A 15,433-nucleotide genomic window follows, 5' to 3' on the forward strand; every position below is an offset into this window, starting at 1 on the left:
TCTTGCACAGATACAAGGGAACAGGAGATACAAAGACAGCAAATAATCAAACAATCTATAAAAGGCTTTATAGAGCGTTCACAAAGTCTTCATAAGCACTACATAGGTCATAAGAAAAGTCATACTAGACTTTACCGTGAAACGCTTCCACAATGTTGACACACTATCTCTTCCGCTCCATAATTCAAGGCAGACACACACACACTGGTCTCTTGCTCTGTACATCAGCCTACTGAGTGCTCTGGGTCAACAGGACCTGTTTTCTCTGCTCCATCTGGGCCTCATGGAGCCACATAAACAACCAGGAAGAGAAGGACCCCTCATAGAGTCCTACATAAAGAGGCTGCCCTAACCTGTGCCTGTCACACAGGGTCCTACGGTAAAAAGGCTGTCCTCACCTGTGCCTGTCACACAAGGTCCTACGGTAGAGCGGCTGCCCTGACATGTGCCTGTTAAAAGGCTGTCCTCACCTGTGCCTGTCACACAGGGTCCTACGGTAAAGAGGCTGCCCTGACCTGTGCCTGTCACACAGGGTCCTACGGTTAAAAGGCTGTCCTCACCTGTGCCTGTCACACAGGGTCCTACGGTTAAAAGGCTGTCCTCACCTGTGCCTGTCAGACAGGGTCCTACGGTAGAGAGGCTGTCCTCACCTGTGCCTGTCAGACAGGGTCCTACGGTAGAGGCTGTCCTCACCTGTGCCTGTCAGACAAGGTCCTACGGTAAAGAGGCTGCCCTGACCTGTGCCTGTCACACAGGGTCCTACGGTTAAAAGGCTGTCCTCACCTGTGCCTGTCAGACAGAGTCTTATGGTAGAGAGGCTGCCCATTGACTTTGATAGACATCGCATCATTGTATCTGTCCCATTATGGCGTCTGTGAGAGCACGGGCAGCACCAATTGAGGCCATCTCCATTTTGAAGTAGTCCACGTTCTTCTTCTACTACTTCTATAAGTTGGTAAACACTAGAGTCCTGTACCAATTTTTATTTCTATGGGCTGCCCTGACCTGTGCCTTTTCACAAACACGTTGTCAAACAGCATTCCTAAGCTAGGGGGTTCCCTTCCCGGAGTCTCTGACAACTTTTTTTCATTAACAATCCTGGATTTAATGACTGAAATTAGCTTGTGTTTTTTCTGGAGCATACACACACTTAGCTGCAGTGAATCGTGCTGTATGGCGCGGTGCCTTACTGTGGAGCATATGTCAGAGTATGTCCTTCTTGATGTGTCAACACCTCAACTAGCACCAGTCTGATACTGTATGGGTTCTATTGGGAGCTGTTTTCCTAGCTTTACGCTAACATGCTGTTGAGTGAGTTGAGGTGTGAGGTGTTTTTTCTAGTGCTGTCCCTCTCCACTGACTGCTGTCTTTGTGCCCTGGGGTCCTACAGGCACTGCCTGGACGCCCGAGACCCCTACTGTGGCTGGGACCGTAAGCAGAAGCGCTGCACCACCATCGAGGACAGTTCCAACATGAGCCAGTGGAGCCAGAATATCACTGAGTGCCCGGTAAGGGTCACACACACACCTCATATCATATGTAACATACACACCTCATATGTATCACACACACACACACCTCATACTGTATGTAACACACACACACCTCATATCTAACACACACACCTCATACTGTATGTAACACACACACCTCATATGTAACACACACACCTCATATCATATGTAACACACACACCTCATATCATATGTAACATACACACACACCTCATATCTATCACACACACACACCTCATATATAACATACACACCTCATATCATATGTAACACACACACCTCATATCATATGTAACACACACACCTCATATCATATGTAACATACACACACACCTCATATCTATCACACACACACCTCATATATAACATACACACCTCATATCATATGTAACATACACACCTCATATGTAACACACACACACCTCATATGTATCAGACACACACACACCTCATATCATATGTAACACACACACACACCTCATATGTAACACACACACACATTTTGTTTTCATGAAATATCAGAACTTTTTAGAGTGTAAAAATGTTTGACCATTAAAAATCCTATTTTCCCTAACCCCTAAACCTAACCCTACTACCAACCTTAACCCCCAAAACCCCTAACCTTATACCAAACCCTTAAACTTAAACCTAACCATAACACCAAAAGCCTGAATCTAACCTTTAAGCTTAAAATAGCATTCAGGTAAAATGTTAGTGTGTCCTGATAATGTTGGAAAACAAACAAACAAACAAACAAGCAAACAAACAAACAAACAAACACACACACACACACACACACACACACACACACACACACACACACACACACACACACACATTAATTTACTTTCCCCACACACCTTCCCCTCTCTCCTACAACCTTCCCCTCTCTCCTACCACCTTCCCCTCTCTCCTACCACCTTCCCCTCTATCCTACCACTTTCTCCTCTCTCCTACCACCTTCCCCTCTCTTCTACCACCTTCCCCTTTGTCCTACCACCTTCCCCTCTATCCTACCACTTTCCCCTCTCTCCTACCACCTTCCCCTCTCTCCTACCACCTTCCCCTCTCTCCTACCACCTTCCCCTCTATCCTACCACTTTCTCCTCTCTCCTACCACCTTCCCCTCTCTTCTACCACCTTCCCCTTTGTCCTACCACCTTCCCCTCTATCCTACCACTTTCCCCTCTCTCCTACCACCTTCCCCTCTCTCCTACCACCTTCCACTCTCTCCTACCACTTTCCCCTCTCTCCTACCCTTCCCCTTTGTCCTACCACTTTTCCCCATTAGCCACCATTCTGACCCAATCTCTGATTGGTCCCTTCTGATGCTGAACTCCTGCCCGCTCACAGGTAAGGAACCTGACCCAGGACGGTGGCTTCAGCCCCTGGGCGCCATGGCAACCCTGTAACCATGACGACAGGGAGGGAGCCAGCACCAGTTGCGCGTGTCGCTCACGCTCTTGTAACAGTCCAGTCCCTCAGTGTGGAGGCTCCAACTGCAAGGGCCCCACCATCCAGGTGGCCAACTGTTCCAGGTACTGTAGAGGAAGAAGACAAGGGATGCTACAGTCTACTATTCATCATTCAGTACCAAACATCATAACAGTTACTGACTTCCCAAAAGTGGAATAGTCATGACCGTCAGCAGAGTCAGAGTATGTTTCCTGGAGCTTTTGGGGATTATCAAGTCCCTCATTTGAGCACCTGATTCCCGTTTTTTGTTCCAGTTGGGCTGACGCGCGTTTGAGTCCGCTCTCATTCTATGTTTCCAGCATGTTAACAAACTGTCAGTATATTTGACAGAAGGTATAGTACATGTTGACCTTAAATGGATCTCTAGACAAAGACAAGTAGTAGCATGAGACTTCAGACCAGCAGCAGACAAGCACACGTAGACTCAGCAATGTTTGTTCTATTCTTGATGAGTTCTATTCTTCTGCTTTCAGAGAGTTTACATTAGACTTCCAACTACCAGACAGTGTTGACATGTTCTCAGAGGAAACTCAAGTAGTAGAATCAGACCAGCAGCAGAGTCCAACTACCAGACAGTGTTGACATGTTCTCAGAGGAAACTCAAGTAGTAGAATCAGACCAGCAGCAGAGTCCAACTACCAGACAGTGTTGACATTTCTCAGAGGAAACTCAAGTAGTAGAATCAGACCAGCAGCAGAGTCCAACTACCAGACAGTGTTGACATGTTCTCAGAGGAAACTCAAGTAGTAGAATCAGACCAGCAGCAGAGTCCAACTACCAGACAGTGTTGACATGTTCTCAGAGGAAACTCAAGTAGTAGAATCAGACCAGCAGCAGAGTCCAACTACCAGACAGTGTTGACATGTTCTCAGAGGAAACTCAAGTAGTAGAATCAGACCAGCAGCAGAGTCCAACTACCAGACAGTGTTGACATGTTCTCAGAGGAAACTCAAGTAGTAGAATCAGACCAGCAGCAGAGTCCAACTACCAGACAGTGCTGACATTTCTCAGAGGAAACTCAAGTAGTAGAATCAGACCAGCAGCAGAGTCCAACTACCAGACAGTGTTGACATTTCTCAGAGGAAACTCAAGTAGTAGAATCAGACCAGCAGCAGAGTCCAACTACCAGACAGTGTTGACATTTCTCAGAGGAAACTCAAGTAGTAGAATCAGACCAGCAGCAGAGTCCAACTACCAGACAGTGTTGACATGTTCTCAGAGGAAACTCAAGTAGTAGAATCAGACCAGCAGCAGAGTCCAACTACCAGACAGTGTTGACATGTTCTCAGAGGAAACTCAAGTAGTAGAATCAGACCAGCAGCAGAGTCCAACTACCAGACAGTGTTGACATGTTCTCAGAGGAAACTCAAGTAGTAGAATCAGACCAGCAGCAGAGTCCAACTACCAGACAGTGTTGACATTTCTCAGAGGAAACTCAAGTAGTAGAATCAGACCAGCAGCAGAGTCCAACTACCAGACAGTGTTGACATGTTCTCAGAGGAAACTCAAGTAGTAGAATCAGACCAGCAGCAGAGTCCAACTACCAGACAGTGTTGACATGTTCTCAGAGGAAACTCAAGTAGTAGAATCAGACCAGCAGCAGAGTCCAACTACCAGACAGTGTTGACATGTCCTCAGAGGAAACTCAAGTAGTAGAATCAGACCAGCAGCAGAGTCCAACTACCAGACAGTGTTGACATGTTCTCAGAGGAAACTCAAGTAGTAGAATCAGACCAGCAGCAGAGTCCAACTACCAGACAGTGTTGACATTTCTCAGAGGAAACTCAAGTAGTAGAATCAGACCAGCAGCAGAGTCCAACTACCAGACAGTGTTGACATTTCTCAGAGGAAACTCAAGTAGTAGAATCAGACCAGCAGCAGAGTCCAACTACCAGACAGTGTTGACATTTCTCAGAGGAAACTCAAGTAGTAGAATCAGACCAGCAGCAGAGTCCAACTACCAGACAGTGTTGACATGTTCTCAGAGGAAACTCAAGTAGTAGAATCAGACCAGCAGCAGAGTCCAACTACCAGACAGTGTTGACATGTTCTCAGAGGAAACTCAAGTAGTAGAATCAGACCAGCAGCAGAGTCCAACTACCAGACAGTGTTGACATGTTCTCAGAGGAAACTCAAGTAGTAGAATCAGACCAGCAGCAGAGTCCAACTACCAGACAGTGTTGACATGTTCTCAGAGGAAACTCAAGTAGTAGAATCAGACCAGCAGCAGAGTCCAACTACCAGACAGTGTTGACATGTTCTCAGAGGAAACTCAAGTAGTAGAATCAGACCAGCAGCAGAGTCCAACTACCAGACAGTGTTGACATTTCTCAGAGGAAACTCAAGTAGTAGAATCAGACCAGCAGCAGAGTCCAACTACCAGACAGTGTTGACATGTTCTCAGAGGAAACTCAAGGACTCCCTTGCCCTCTATTATTAGAGGTTTCCCTCATTAGGCAAAAGAGATTGGATTTATCTAGAGAGTGAGTTGAAAACCGAAGGACTGCCACCTCTCAGTATAGCACGTCTATGTGTGTGTGTGTGTGTGTGTGTGTGTGTGTGTGTGTGTGTGTGTGGCTTTACTATCCTTATGGGGACCAGAAGTTCTCACAAGGATAGTAAAACAAGGAAAATTAAGACAAGTGGGGACATTTTGCCAGTCCCCACAATGAAAGGCTATTTTAGGCTTTGGGTTAGGATTAGAATTAGGGTTAGGGGTTAGGGGTTAGGATTAGGGTTGAGAGATAGGGTTAGGTTAAGGGAAATAAGATTTTGAATCGGACTCTATAAATTGGGTGCGTTTGTGTGTGTGTGTTATTAGAGAGATTACGGTCTTCACTGGTGGCTTCCTGTTGCTTACTTGACTGTGTTACTATGCAGGAGAGAGAGCTGCTGAAATTAAATTGTCTTTTACAGGAAGCACCAATTTGATTAGAAGGGAAGCTCCACCGGCCTGAAGCACTTAAACACATTAGGTGGATTTTTTAATGCCTCAGCCCAGTCAGCTTCCCAGACAAGCACACGTTGCCTCAGCCCAGTCAGCTTACCAGACAAGCACACGTTGCCTCAGCCCAGTCAGCTTCCCAGACAAGCACACGTTGCCTCAGCCCAGTCAGCTTCCCAGACAAGCACACGTTGCCTCAGCAATGTTTGTTCTGTTCTTCTATTCTTCTGCTTTCAGAGAGTTTACAATAGACTAGGCTATTAGAGTTTACAATAGACTAGGCTATTAGAGTTTACAATAGACTAGGCTATTAGAGTTTACAATAGACTAGGCTGTTAGAGTTTACAATAGACTAGGCTATTAGAGTTTACAATAGACTAGGCTATTAGAGTTTACAATAGACTAGGCTATTAGAGTTTACAATAGACAAGGCTATTAGAGTTTACAATAGACTAGGCTATTAGAGTTTACAATAGACTAGGCTGTTAGAGTTTACAATAGACTAGGCTGTTAGAGTTTACAATAGACAAGGCTATTAGAGTTTACAATAGACAAGGCTGTTAGAGTTTACAATAGACTAGGCTGTTAGAGTTTACAATAGACTAGGCTGTTAGAGTTTACAATAGACTAGGCTGTTAGAGTTTACAATAGACTAGGCTATTAGAGTTTACAATAGACTAGGCTGTTAGAGTTTACAATAGACTAGGCTGGTAGAGTTTACAATAGACAAGGCTATTAGAGTTTACAATAGACAAGGCTGTTAGAGTTTACAATAGACTAGGCTGTTAGAGTTTACAATAGACTAGGATGTTAGAGTTTACAATAGACTAGGCTGTTAGAGTTTACAATAGACTAGGCTATTAGAGTTTACAATAGACTAGGCTGTTAGAGTTTACAATAGACTAGGCTATTAGAGTTTACAATAGACTAGGCTATTAGAGTTTACAATAGACTAGGCTATTAGAGTTTACAATAGACTAGGCTATTAGAGTTTACAATAGACTAGGCTATTAGAGTTTACAATAGACTAGGCTATTAGAGTTTACAATAGACTAGGCTATTAGAGTTTACAATAGACTAGGCTATTAGAGTTTACAATAGACAAGGCTATTAGAGTTTACAATAGACTAGGCTATTAGAGTTTACAATAGACTAGGCTATTAGAGTTTACAATAGACAAGGCTGTGTGAAGTGTCTTTACTATCATTAACTGAAGACTGATTGTTTTTTATCAAAGATTCTCTGTAATGAGTTATTACAGATTACTGATTAATCACGTAACTAATTAACTAGGAAGTCGGGGCACCAAGGAAAAATATTCAGATTACAAAGTTATAATTTCCTAAAATAACTTTTCAGATATTTTATCTGATCAATTAGTCTTCGAATTAATGAAATATTTACTTTACCTCACGTTAGTCTCATTCCAAACGTCGTAAATTGTTGGTTATCTGCACGAACCCAGTCTTCACTATGAGTCATCCATACATCAATTGTCTTAAATAATTGATTTATTACTAACTAAGTCATTCACAGAAATGCATAAACAAACAAGGTAAATGTGGTTGCATGAAATGAAATGAGAATGTGCCCTAGTGGGCTAAACCGGCATTGCTGCTTGTTAGACAAAAGGGGAAGTGGGGGTCGACTAAGAAGTCACTACAGTTAATAATTATAACAATTGAAATTATAATCCTTTACACATGAACGCTCACTCATTCGGGAACAATTGCAATCAATATATATATTTCCTCTCAGTGTGTCGTCTTGATCGCTGGTGAAAAGTTCATTTATTTTGTAGAATTGTCCGTCTCTCTCTCTCTCTCTCTCGGTTGTGGTTAGAGGGGATTGTTCAGAGTGACATTCGTTATAGGAGGCATGTTTTGGTGGTTGTCGTTCTTCGCGTTCAATGATACCGAATTCCTAGCTGCAGACTAGTAATTAATATCAAAGACTTGTTCTTATTCTGTTGGTATCGATAGTCTAAGAGTTTAACCACGTGGTATGGTTAAAAGATTCAGCAATGGTCTACAACCTTTGTCCTCCTAATGGAGAAAAACATGGTCTACAACCTTTGTCTTCCTAATGGAGAAAAACATGTTCTGCAACCTTTAGCCATCTCGTAATTCTTTACACACCTTCCCCTCTCTCCTACCACCTTCCCCCATCTCCTACCACTTTCCCCTCTATCCTACCACCATCCCCTTTCTCCTACCACCTTCCCCTCTATCCTACCACTTTCCCCTCTCTCCTACCACCTTCCCCTCTCTCCTACCACCTTCCCCTTTGTCCTACCACCTTCCCCTCTATCCTACCACTTTCCCCTCTCTCATACCACCTTCCCCTCTCTCCTACCACCTTCCCCTCTCTCCTACCACCTTCCCCTCTCTCCTACCACTTTCCCCTCTCTCCTACCACCTTCCCCTTTGTCCTACTACTTTTCCCCATTAGCCACCGCTGATCGAAAACCCGAGTGGGGGTTTTATTCGGAATGGGCTGTCCCAGGAGGTCTGACCTTAACTGGGCTCAGGGGCGGTCCTCTGATTTAGTTCAAATCCAAATCCTTTTTGAGTTTTCCTTCATTAAACAGTCCAAAATCACATCGTAACATTGTGTAAACAGTATCAGACTCACTCATTCATCTTATACAACAATTAGATGTACTAACAGATATAGCCCTCGGTTTTTCCCAGACCTGACTGCTCTTAACCAACACAAAAACATCCTATGGCGTTCTGCATTAGTATCGAACAGCCCCCGTGATATGCAGCTTTTCAGGGAGCAGCAGCTGCGGTCATCCCCCTCTTCAAAGGGGGTGACACTCTTGACCCAAAATGCTACAGACCTATATCTATCCTGCCCTGCCTTTCTAAGGTCTTCGAAAGCCAAGTCAACAAACAGATTACCGACCATTTCGAATCTCACCATACCCTCTCTGCTATGCAATCTGGTTTCAGAGCTGGTCATGGGTGCACCTCAGCCACGCTCAAGGTCCTAAACGATATCATAACCGCCATCGATAAGAAACAATACTGTGCAGCCGTATTCATTAATCTGGCCAAGGCTTTTGACTCTGTCAATCCCAACATCCTCATCGGCAGACTCGACAGCCTTGGTTTCTCAAATGATTGCCTCGCCTGGTTCACCAACTACTTCTCTGATAGAGTTCAGTGTGTCAAATCGGAGGGTCTGTTGTCCGGACCTCTGGCAGTCTCTATGGGGGTGCCACAGGGTTCAATTCTTGAACCAACTCTTTTCTCTGTATACATCAATGATGTCGCTCTTGCTGCTGGTGAGTCTCTGATCCACCTCTACGCAGACAACACCATTCTGTATACTTCTGGCCCTTCTTTGGACACTGTGTTAATTAACAACCCTCCAGGCAAACTTCAATGCCATACAACTCTCCTTCCGTAGCCTCCAATTGCTCTTAAATACAAGTAAAACTAAATGCATGCTCTTCAACCGATCGCTGCCTGCACCTGCCCGCCTGTCCAACATCACTACTCTGGACGGCTCTGACTTAGAATACGTGGACAACTACAAATACCTAGGTGTCTGGTTAGACTGTAAACTCTCCTTCCAGACCCACATCAAACATCTCCAATCCAAAGTTAAATCTAGAATTGGCTTCCTATTTCGCAACAAAGCATCCTTCACTCATGCTGCCAAACATACCCTTGTAAAACTGACCATCCTACCAATCCTCGACTTCGGCGATGTCATTTACAAAATAGCCTCCAATACCCTACTCAACAAATTGGATGCAGTATATCACAGTGCCATCCATTTTGTCACCAAAGCCCCATATACTACCCACCATTGCGACCTGTACGCTCTCGTTGGCTGGCCCTCGCTTCATACTCGTCGCCAAACCCACTGGCTCCATGTCATCTACAAGACCCTGCTAGGTAAAGTCCCCCCTTATCTCAGCTCGCTGGTCACCATAGCATCACCCATCTGTAGCACGCGCTCCAGCAGGTCACCCCCAAAACCAATTCTTCCTTTGCCCGCCTCTCCTTCCAGTTCTCTGCTGCCAATGACTGGAACGAACATAAAAAAGTATCTGAAACTGGAAACACTTATCTCCATCACTAGCTTCAAGCACCAGCTGTCAGAGCAGCTCACAAATTACTGCACCTGTACATAGCCCATCTATAATTTAGCCCTAACAACTACCTCTTTCCCTACTGTATTTATTTATTTTATTTATTTATTTTGCACCCCATTGTTTTTATTTCTACTTTGCACATTCTTCCACTGCAAATCTACCATTCCAGTGTTTTACTTGCTATATTGTATTTACTTTGCCACCATGGCCTTTCTTTTGCCTTTACCTCCCTTATCTCACCTCATTTGCTCACATCGTATATAGACTTATCTTTCTACTGTATTATTGGCTGTATGTTTGTTTTACTCCATGTGTAACTCTGTGTTGTATGTGTCGAATTGCTTTGCTTTATCTTGGCCAGGTCGCAATTGTAAATGAGAACTTGTTCTCAACTTGCCTACCTGGTTAAATAAAGGTGAAATTAAATAAAATAAAAGATGTAAACCTCATATCTGAGGCTATTATATAAACAGCGTTATGGTAATGTGGCCACACCGTCTCCCATGAGCTTCCCCAAGTTGTGACAAACGGACCAGTTCGTAGCTGGATTCTTCACCGATCTTTTACATTTTCTCTGGAACATGAAATTTGTTCGTACCTCAAGTTCTTTGAGGTGGAAGGATTTCCTTTGTCCTCTATGAAAATATACTCTCTCTCTCTCTCTCTCTCTCTCTCTCTCTCTCTCTCTCTCTCTCTCTCTCTCTCTCTCTCTCTGTCTCTCTCTGTCTCTGTCCGTCTCTCTCTGTCTCTATGTCTCTGTCCGTCTCTCTCTGTCTCTGTCTGTCTCTATGTCTCTCTGTCTCCTCTAGAAACGGAGGCTGGACCCCCTGGTCCACCTGGGGTCAGTGCAGCACCAGCTGTGGCATCGGGTACGAGGTGCGCCAGCGCTCCTGCAACAACCCCTCACCCCGGCATGGGGGGCGTGTCTGTGTGGGACAAGGCCGAGACGAGAGGTGAGACAGAGGGACTCAAAGCAGTACATACAGTCAGGTTCACCTTCAGTCAGGTTCATATTCAGTCAGGTTCACATTCAGTCAGGTTCACATTCAGTCAGGTTCACATTCAGTCAGGCTCACATTGTCAGGTTTTCTTGTGGCGTTGCAGGAGACCCTCGTTCAGCGTTGCAATGCAGAGACCACCAGGCATAAAGAGTAGGACTGCAGGTTTACCGTGTGTTTGTGTGTGTGTGTGTGTGTGTAGGCTGTGCAATGAGAAGAGCCCATGTCCCCTGCCTGTGTTCTGGTCGTCTTGGGGCTCCTGGTCTCAGTGCAGTGCAGAGTGTGGAGGAGGGGTCCATTCCCGGGTCAGGAGCTGTGAGAAGGGGAACACCTGCCCAGGATGTGCTCTGGTACACACACACACACACACACACACACACACACACACACACACACACACACACACACACCCAAAGGCATCCTTTACTACAACTTTCTCACAGATAACACCCTTATTTGATCTAGTGAATGGCATCTTTCATTATTCATTTATCATAGCCTGAGGATGAACAGTCAGGTTGAAGCTGACATATCCTGTCTCCTTTTCCTACATCCTTCAATTCTCTCTCCTCTTCCCTAAAACACACTCCCTTAGGAGTACAAGACCTGCAACCTGGAGGCGTGTCCGGAGGTCCGTCGCAACACCCCCTGGACCCCCTGGATGCCGGTGAATGTGACCCAGGACGGGGCCCGCCAGGAGCAGAGGACCCGCTACACCTGCAGGGCCCTCCTTCCAGACCCTCATCAGCTGCAGCTGGGCAAGAAGAAGGTGGAGACCCGCGTCTGCCCCAACGACGGCACCGCCGCCTGTGACACTGAAGGTAAGTCTGAGGCCGTCCCACTTAACCGGCCAGCTGGGATGACCCATGCTGTGCTCACTGGGGCGAGACGATCTGGGCGGTCGTACCCAGTGACAGGCTCCCTGGGGTGGGGTAGGTGTCACAGTCTACAGCCTCTCATTGATTTAAAGGTCAGACAGGCAGGCAGAACGCCTCTCCTGCTGACAGTAACTAGACGGGGGAGAAGGGTGTGTGTGTGTGTGTGCATATTTAAGACAGGCTCCATGTAAAGGAAGTCTTATAGAGAGGATGTGTTTGCGACGATTTGCAGATTACAGAGCAACCGCGTGGTCACCGGGCCTAAACACCATGTCACAGGCTGTCACCGGGCCTAAACACAATGTCACAGGCTGTCACTGGGCCTAAACACAATGTCACAGACTGTCACTGGGCCTAAACACCATGTCACAGGCTGTCACCGGGCCTAAACACCATGTCACAGGCTGTCACCAGGCCTAAACACCATGTCACAGGCTGTCACTGGGCCTAAACACAATGTCACAGACTGTCACCGGGCCTAAACACCATGTCACAGGCTGTCACCAGGCCTAAACACCATGTCACAGGCTGTCACTGGGCCTAAACACCATGTCACAGGCTGTCACTGGGCCTAAACACCATGTCACAGGCTGTCACTGGGCCTAAACACCATGTCACAGGCTGTCCCCGGGCCTAAACACAATGTCACAGGCTGTCACTGGGCCTAAACACAATGTCACAGGCTGTCACTGGGCCTAAACACCATGTCACAGGCTGTCACTGGGCCTAAACACAATGTCACAGGCTGTCACTGGGCCTAAACACCATGTCACAGGCTGTCACCAGGCCTAAACACTGTGTCACAGGCTGTCACTGGGCCTAAACACAATGTCACAGGCTGTCACTGGGCCTAAACACCATGTCACAGGCTGTCACTGGGCCTAAACACAATGTCACAGGCTGTCACCGGGCCTAAACACCATGTCACAGGCTGTCCCCGGGCCTAAACACTGTGTCACGGAGGCGCTGTCTAGACTCAAGAGGAGACATCTGGCCTCACAGTAACATGGGCAGTATGAAATATTACTGCTGCCCTGGTTTCAAACCACACAGAAAATAAAAAGCTTTCAATTCATTATTGAAGTCATTTCCATAATTTAGGTGACGTGTTGCTTTTCTTCCACTTTTCAAAGAGTTCATCTGGAACCGATTAACCCAGATTTTACCCCACGGTTGAATGTTTGGCCCAGATTCTAACTGCACAGCCATGTAATGAGGAAGGAAGCCTCTGCACTCTTAGAACCAGCACATTGTCTGTTATTTCATTGCCAAGCTTTAGGTCACAGAAGACCATTGTTTATCAGAGCTGTTCTCCTACCATACCATTAGGAAAACAACATATTTAGGACTTTGAGAAGTTAAAATAATATTGTAAATCACCTTTTGTGTTGTAATGTCTCATGTATGAGTATATCTGTGGTTCAGCCCTGGTTGAAGACTTGGTCAGGGCCAGTGGAGGAGGCAGTAGTGGTCGACCTTTGCTCCGACAACCAGGTGGCACCAGGTGGTCGCCGTGGGAGACATGGTCGACCTGCTCCCAGGAGTGTTCCAAAGGCTTCCGCACGCGCAAGCGCACCTGTGCCTCAGCCGAGGGCAAGAGCAGCCCCAGTGCCTGTAGTGGATCCCCAGTGGAGTACCAGGACTGCAACTCCCAGCCCTGCCCAGGTAAGACACTGACTACTCCAGTGCCTGTAGTGGATCCCCAGTGGAGTACCAGGACTGCAACTCCCAGCCCTGCCCAGGGAAGACACAGACTACTCCAGTGCCTGTAGTGGATCCCCAGTGGAGTACCAGGACTGCAACTCCCAGCCCTGCCCAGGTAAGACACTGACTACTCCAGTGCCTGTAGTGGATCCCCAGTGGAGTACCAGGACTGCAACTCCCAGCCCTGCCCAGGTAAGACACTGACTACTCCAGTGCCTGTAGTGGATCCCCAGTGGAGTACCAGGACTACAACTCCCAGCCCTGCCCAGGTAAGACACAGACTACTCCAGTGCCTGTAGTGGATCCCCAGTGGAGTACCAGGACTGCAACTCCCAGCCCTGCCCAGGTAAGACACTGACTACTCCAGTGCCTGTAGTGGATCCCCAGTGGAGTACCAGGACTACAACTCCCAGCCCTGCCCAGGTAAGACAGAGACTACTCCAGTGCCTGTAGTGGATCCCCAGTGGAGTACCAGGACTACAACTCCCAGCCCTGCCCAGGTAAGACACAGACTACTCCAGTGCCTGTAGTGGATCCCCAGTGTAGTACCAGGACTACAACTCCCAGCCCTGCCCAGGTAAGACACTGACTACTCCAGTGCTGCTGTATATCTGCTCAAATACTGTACTGATCTATTCACCTAACGGGCAGTGTAGAAGTGAGATTGGGATTCCTTCAAAGCTGACGATAGCCTTTTAAAGGCCATTTCCCCCACGTTCTCGGAGATCGCATTCATGGTAAAAGCTGCTTAAGCGTGAATTGCCTTTAAAAGTCTGTAGTGAAAAACAAACTGGTCTAATAAACATGAATAAAATGTTTGGTTTTCATGTGCTGAAAACATGTAAAAAAACTCAGTATCTGGATAAATAGTTAACCCCTTACACTCTTTATGGATTGGGCTAAATTTAAATGTTTCTTACAGAAGAAATATGGAAAGTATATGCAAAACCATGGCAGCAATTAAAAGGGAAAGGTTTGGAGATGATGGGAAAATGATTACTAAAGTTGAGGACACAACAGTTCACCTGACTGACACAAGACTGAATCCAATTTATGTGCATTTTACATTTACTGTACTTTTTGCCGCATTTGTTGATAACAACATTTTAAAAAATCAAAGAAGTATCAACTATAAGGCACTATTTTTAGCTCTCATTGTTGTTTTGTTTGGAACACAACCCTGCATCCCCGCCTTCACACAATTACTGTTGTTGTTTTGTTTGGAACACAACCCTGCATCCCCGCCTTCACACAATTACTGTTGTTGTTTTGTTTGGAACACAACCCTGCATCCCCGCCTTCACACAATTACTGTTGTTGTTTTGTTTGGAACACAACCCTGCATCCCCGCCTTCACACAATTACTGTTGTTGTTTTGTTTGGAACACAACCCTGCATCCCCGCCTTCACACAATTACTGTTGTTGTTTTGTTTGGAACACAACCCTGCATCCCCGCCTTCACACAATTACTGTTGTTGTTTTGTTTGAAACACAACCCTGCATCTCCTCCTTCACACAATTACTGTTGTTGTTTTGTTTGGAACACAACCCTGCATCCCTCCTTCACACAATTACTGTTGTTGTTTTGTTTGGAACACAACCCTGCATCTCCTCCTTCACACAATTACTGTTGTTGTTTTGTTTGGAACACAACCCTGCATCCCCGCCTTCACACAATTACTGTTGTTGTTTTGTTTGAAACACAACCCTGCATCCCTCCTTCACACAATTACTGTTGTTGTTTTGTTTGGAACACAACCCTGCATCCCTCCTTCACACAATTACTGTTGTTGTTTTGTTTGGAACA

The 15,433-nt window shown here is 46.0% G+C and overlaps 1 protein-coding gene across 1 annotated transcript in view; it reads left to right on the forward strand.

Moving 5' to 3' along the window:
• Window positions 1–15,433, forward strand: part of LOC139405460 (semaphorin-5B-like) — a 101,065-nt gene that overhangs the window by 69,826 nt on the left and 15,806 nt on the right. The window contains exons 12-17 of the mRNA XM_071147786.1: window positions 1,391–1,508; window positions 2,868–3,052; window positions 10,855–10,998; window positions 11,246–11,393; window positions 11,639–11,864; window positions 13,347–13,586. Of these exons, the coding sequence (XP_071003887.1) occupies window positions 1,391–1,508; window positions 2,868–3,052; window positions 10,855–10,998; window positions 11,246–11,393; window positions 11,639–11,864; window positions 13,347–13,586 (1,061 nt within the window). The remainder of the gene's footprint in view (window positions 1–1,390; window positions 1,509–2,867; window positions 3,053–10,854; window positions 10,999–11,245; window positions 11,394–11,638; window positions 11,865–13,346; window positions 13,587–15,433) is intronic.

The sequence above is a fragment of the Oncorhynchus clarkii genome, unplaced genomic scaffold, assembly GCF_045791955.1.
Source record: "Oncorhynchus clarkii lewisi isolate Uvic-CL-2024 unplaced genomic scaffold, UVic_Ocla_1.0 unplaced_contig_817_pilon_pilon, whole genome shotgun sequence".
Lineage (NCBI taxonomy): Eukaryota > Metazoa > Chordata > Actinopteri > Salmoniformes > Salmonidae > Oncorhynchus > Oncorhynchus clarkii.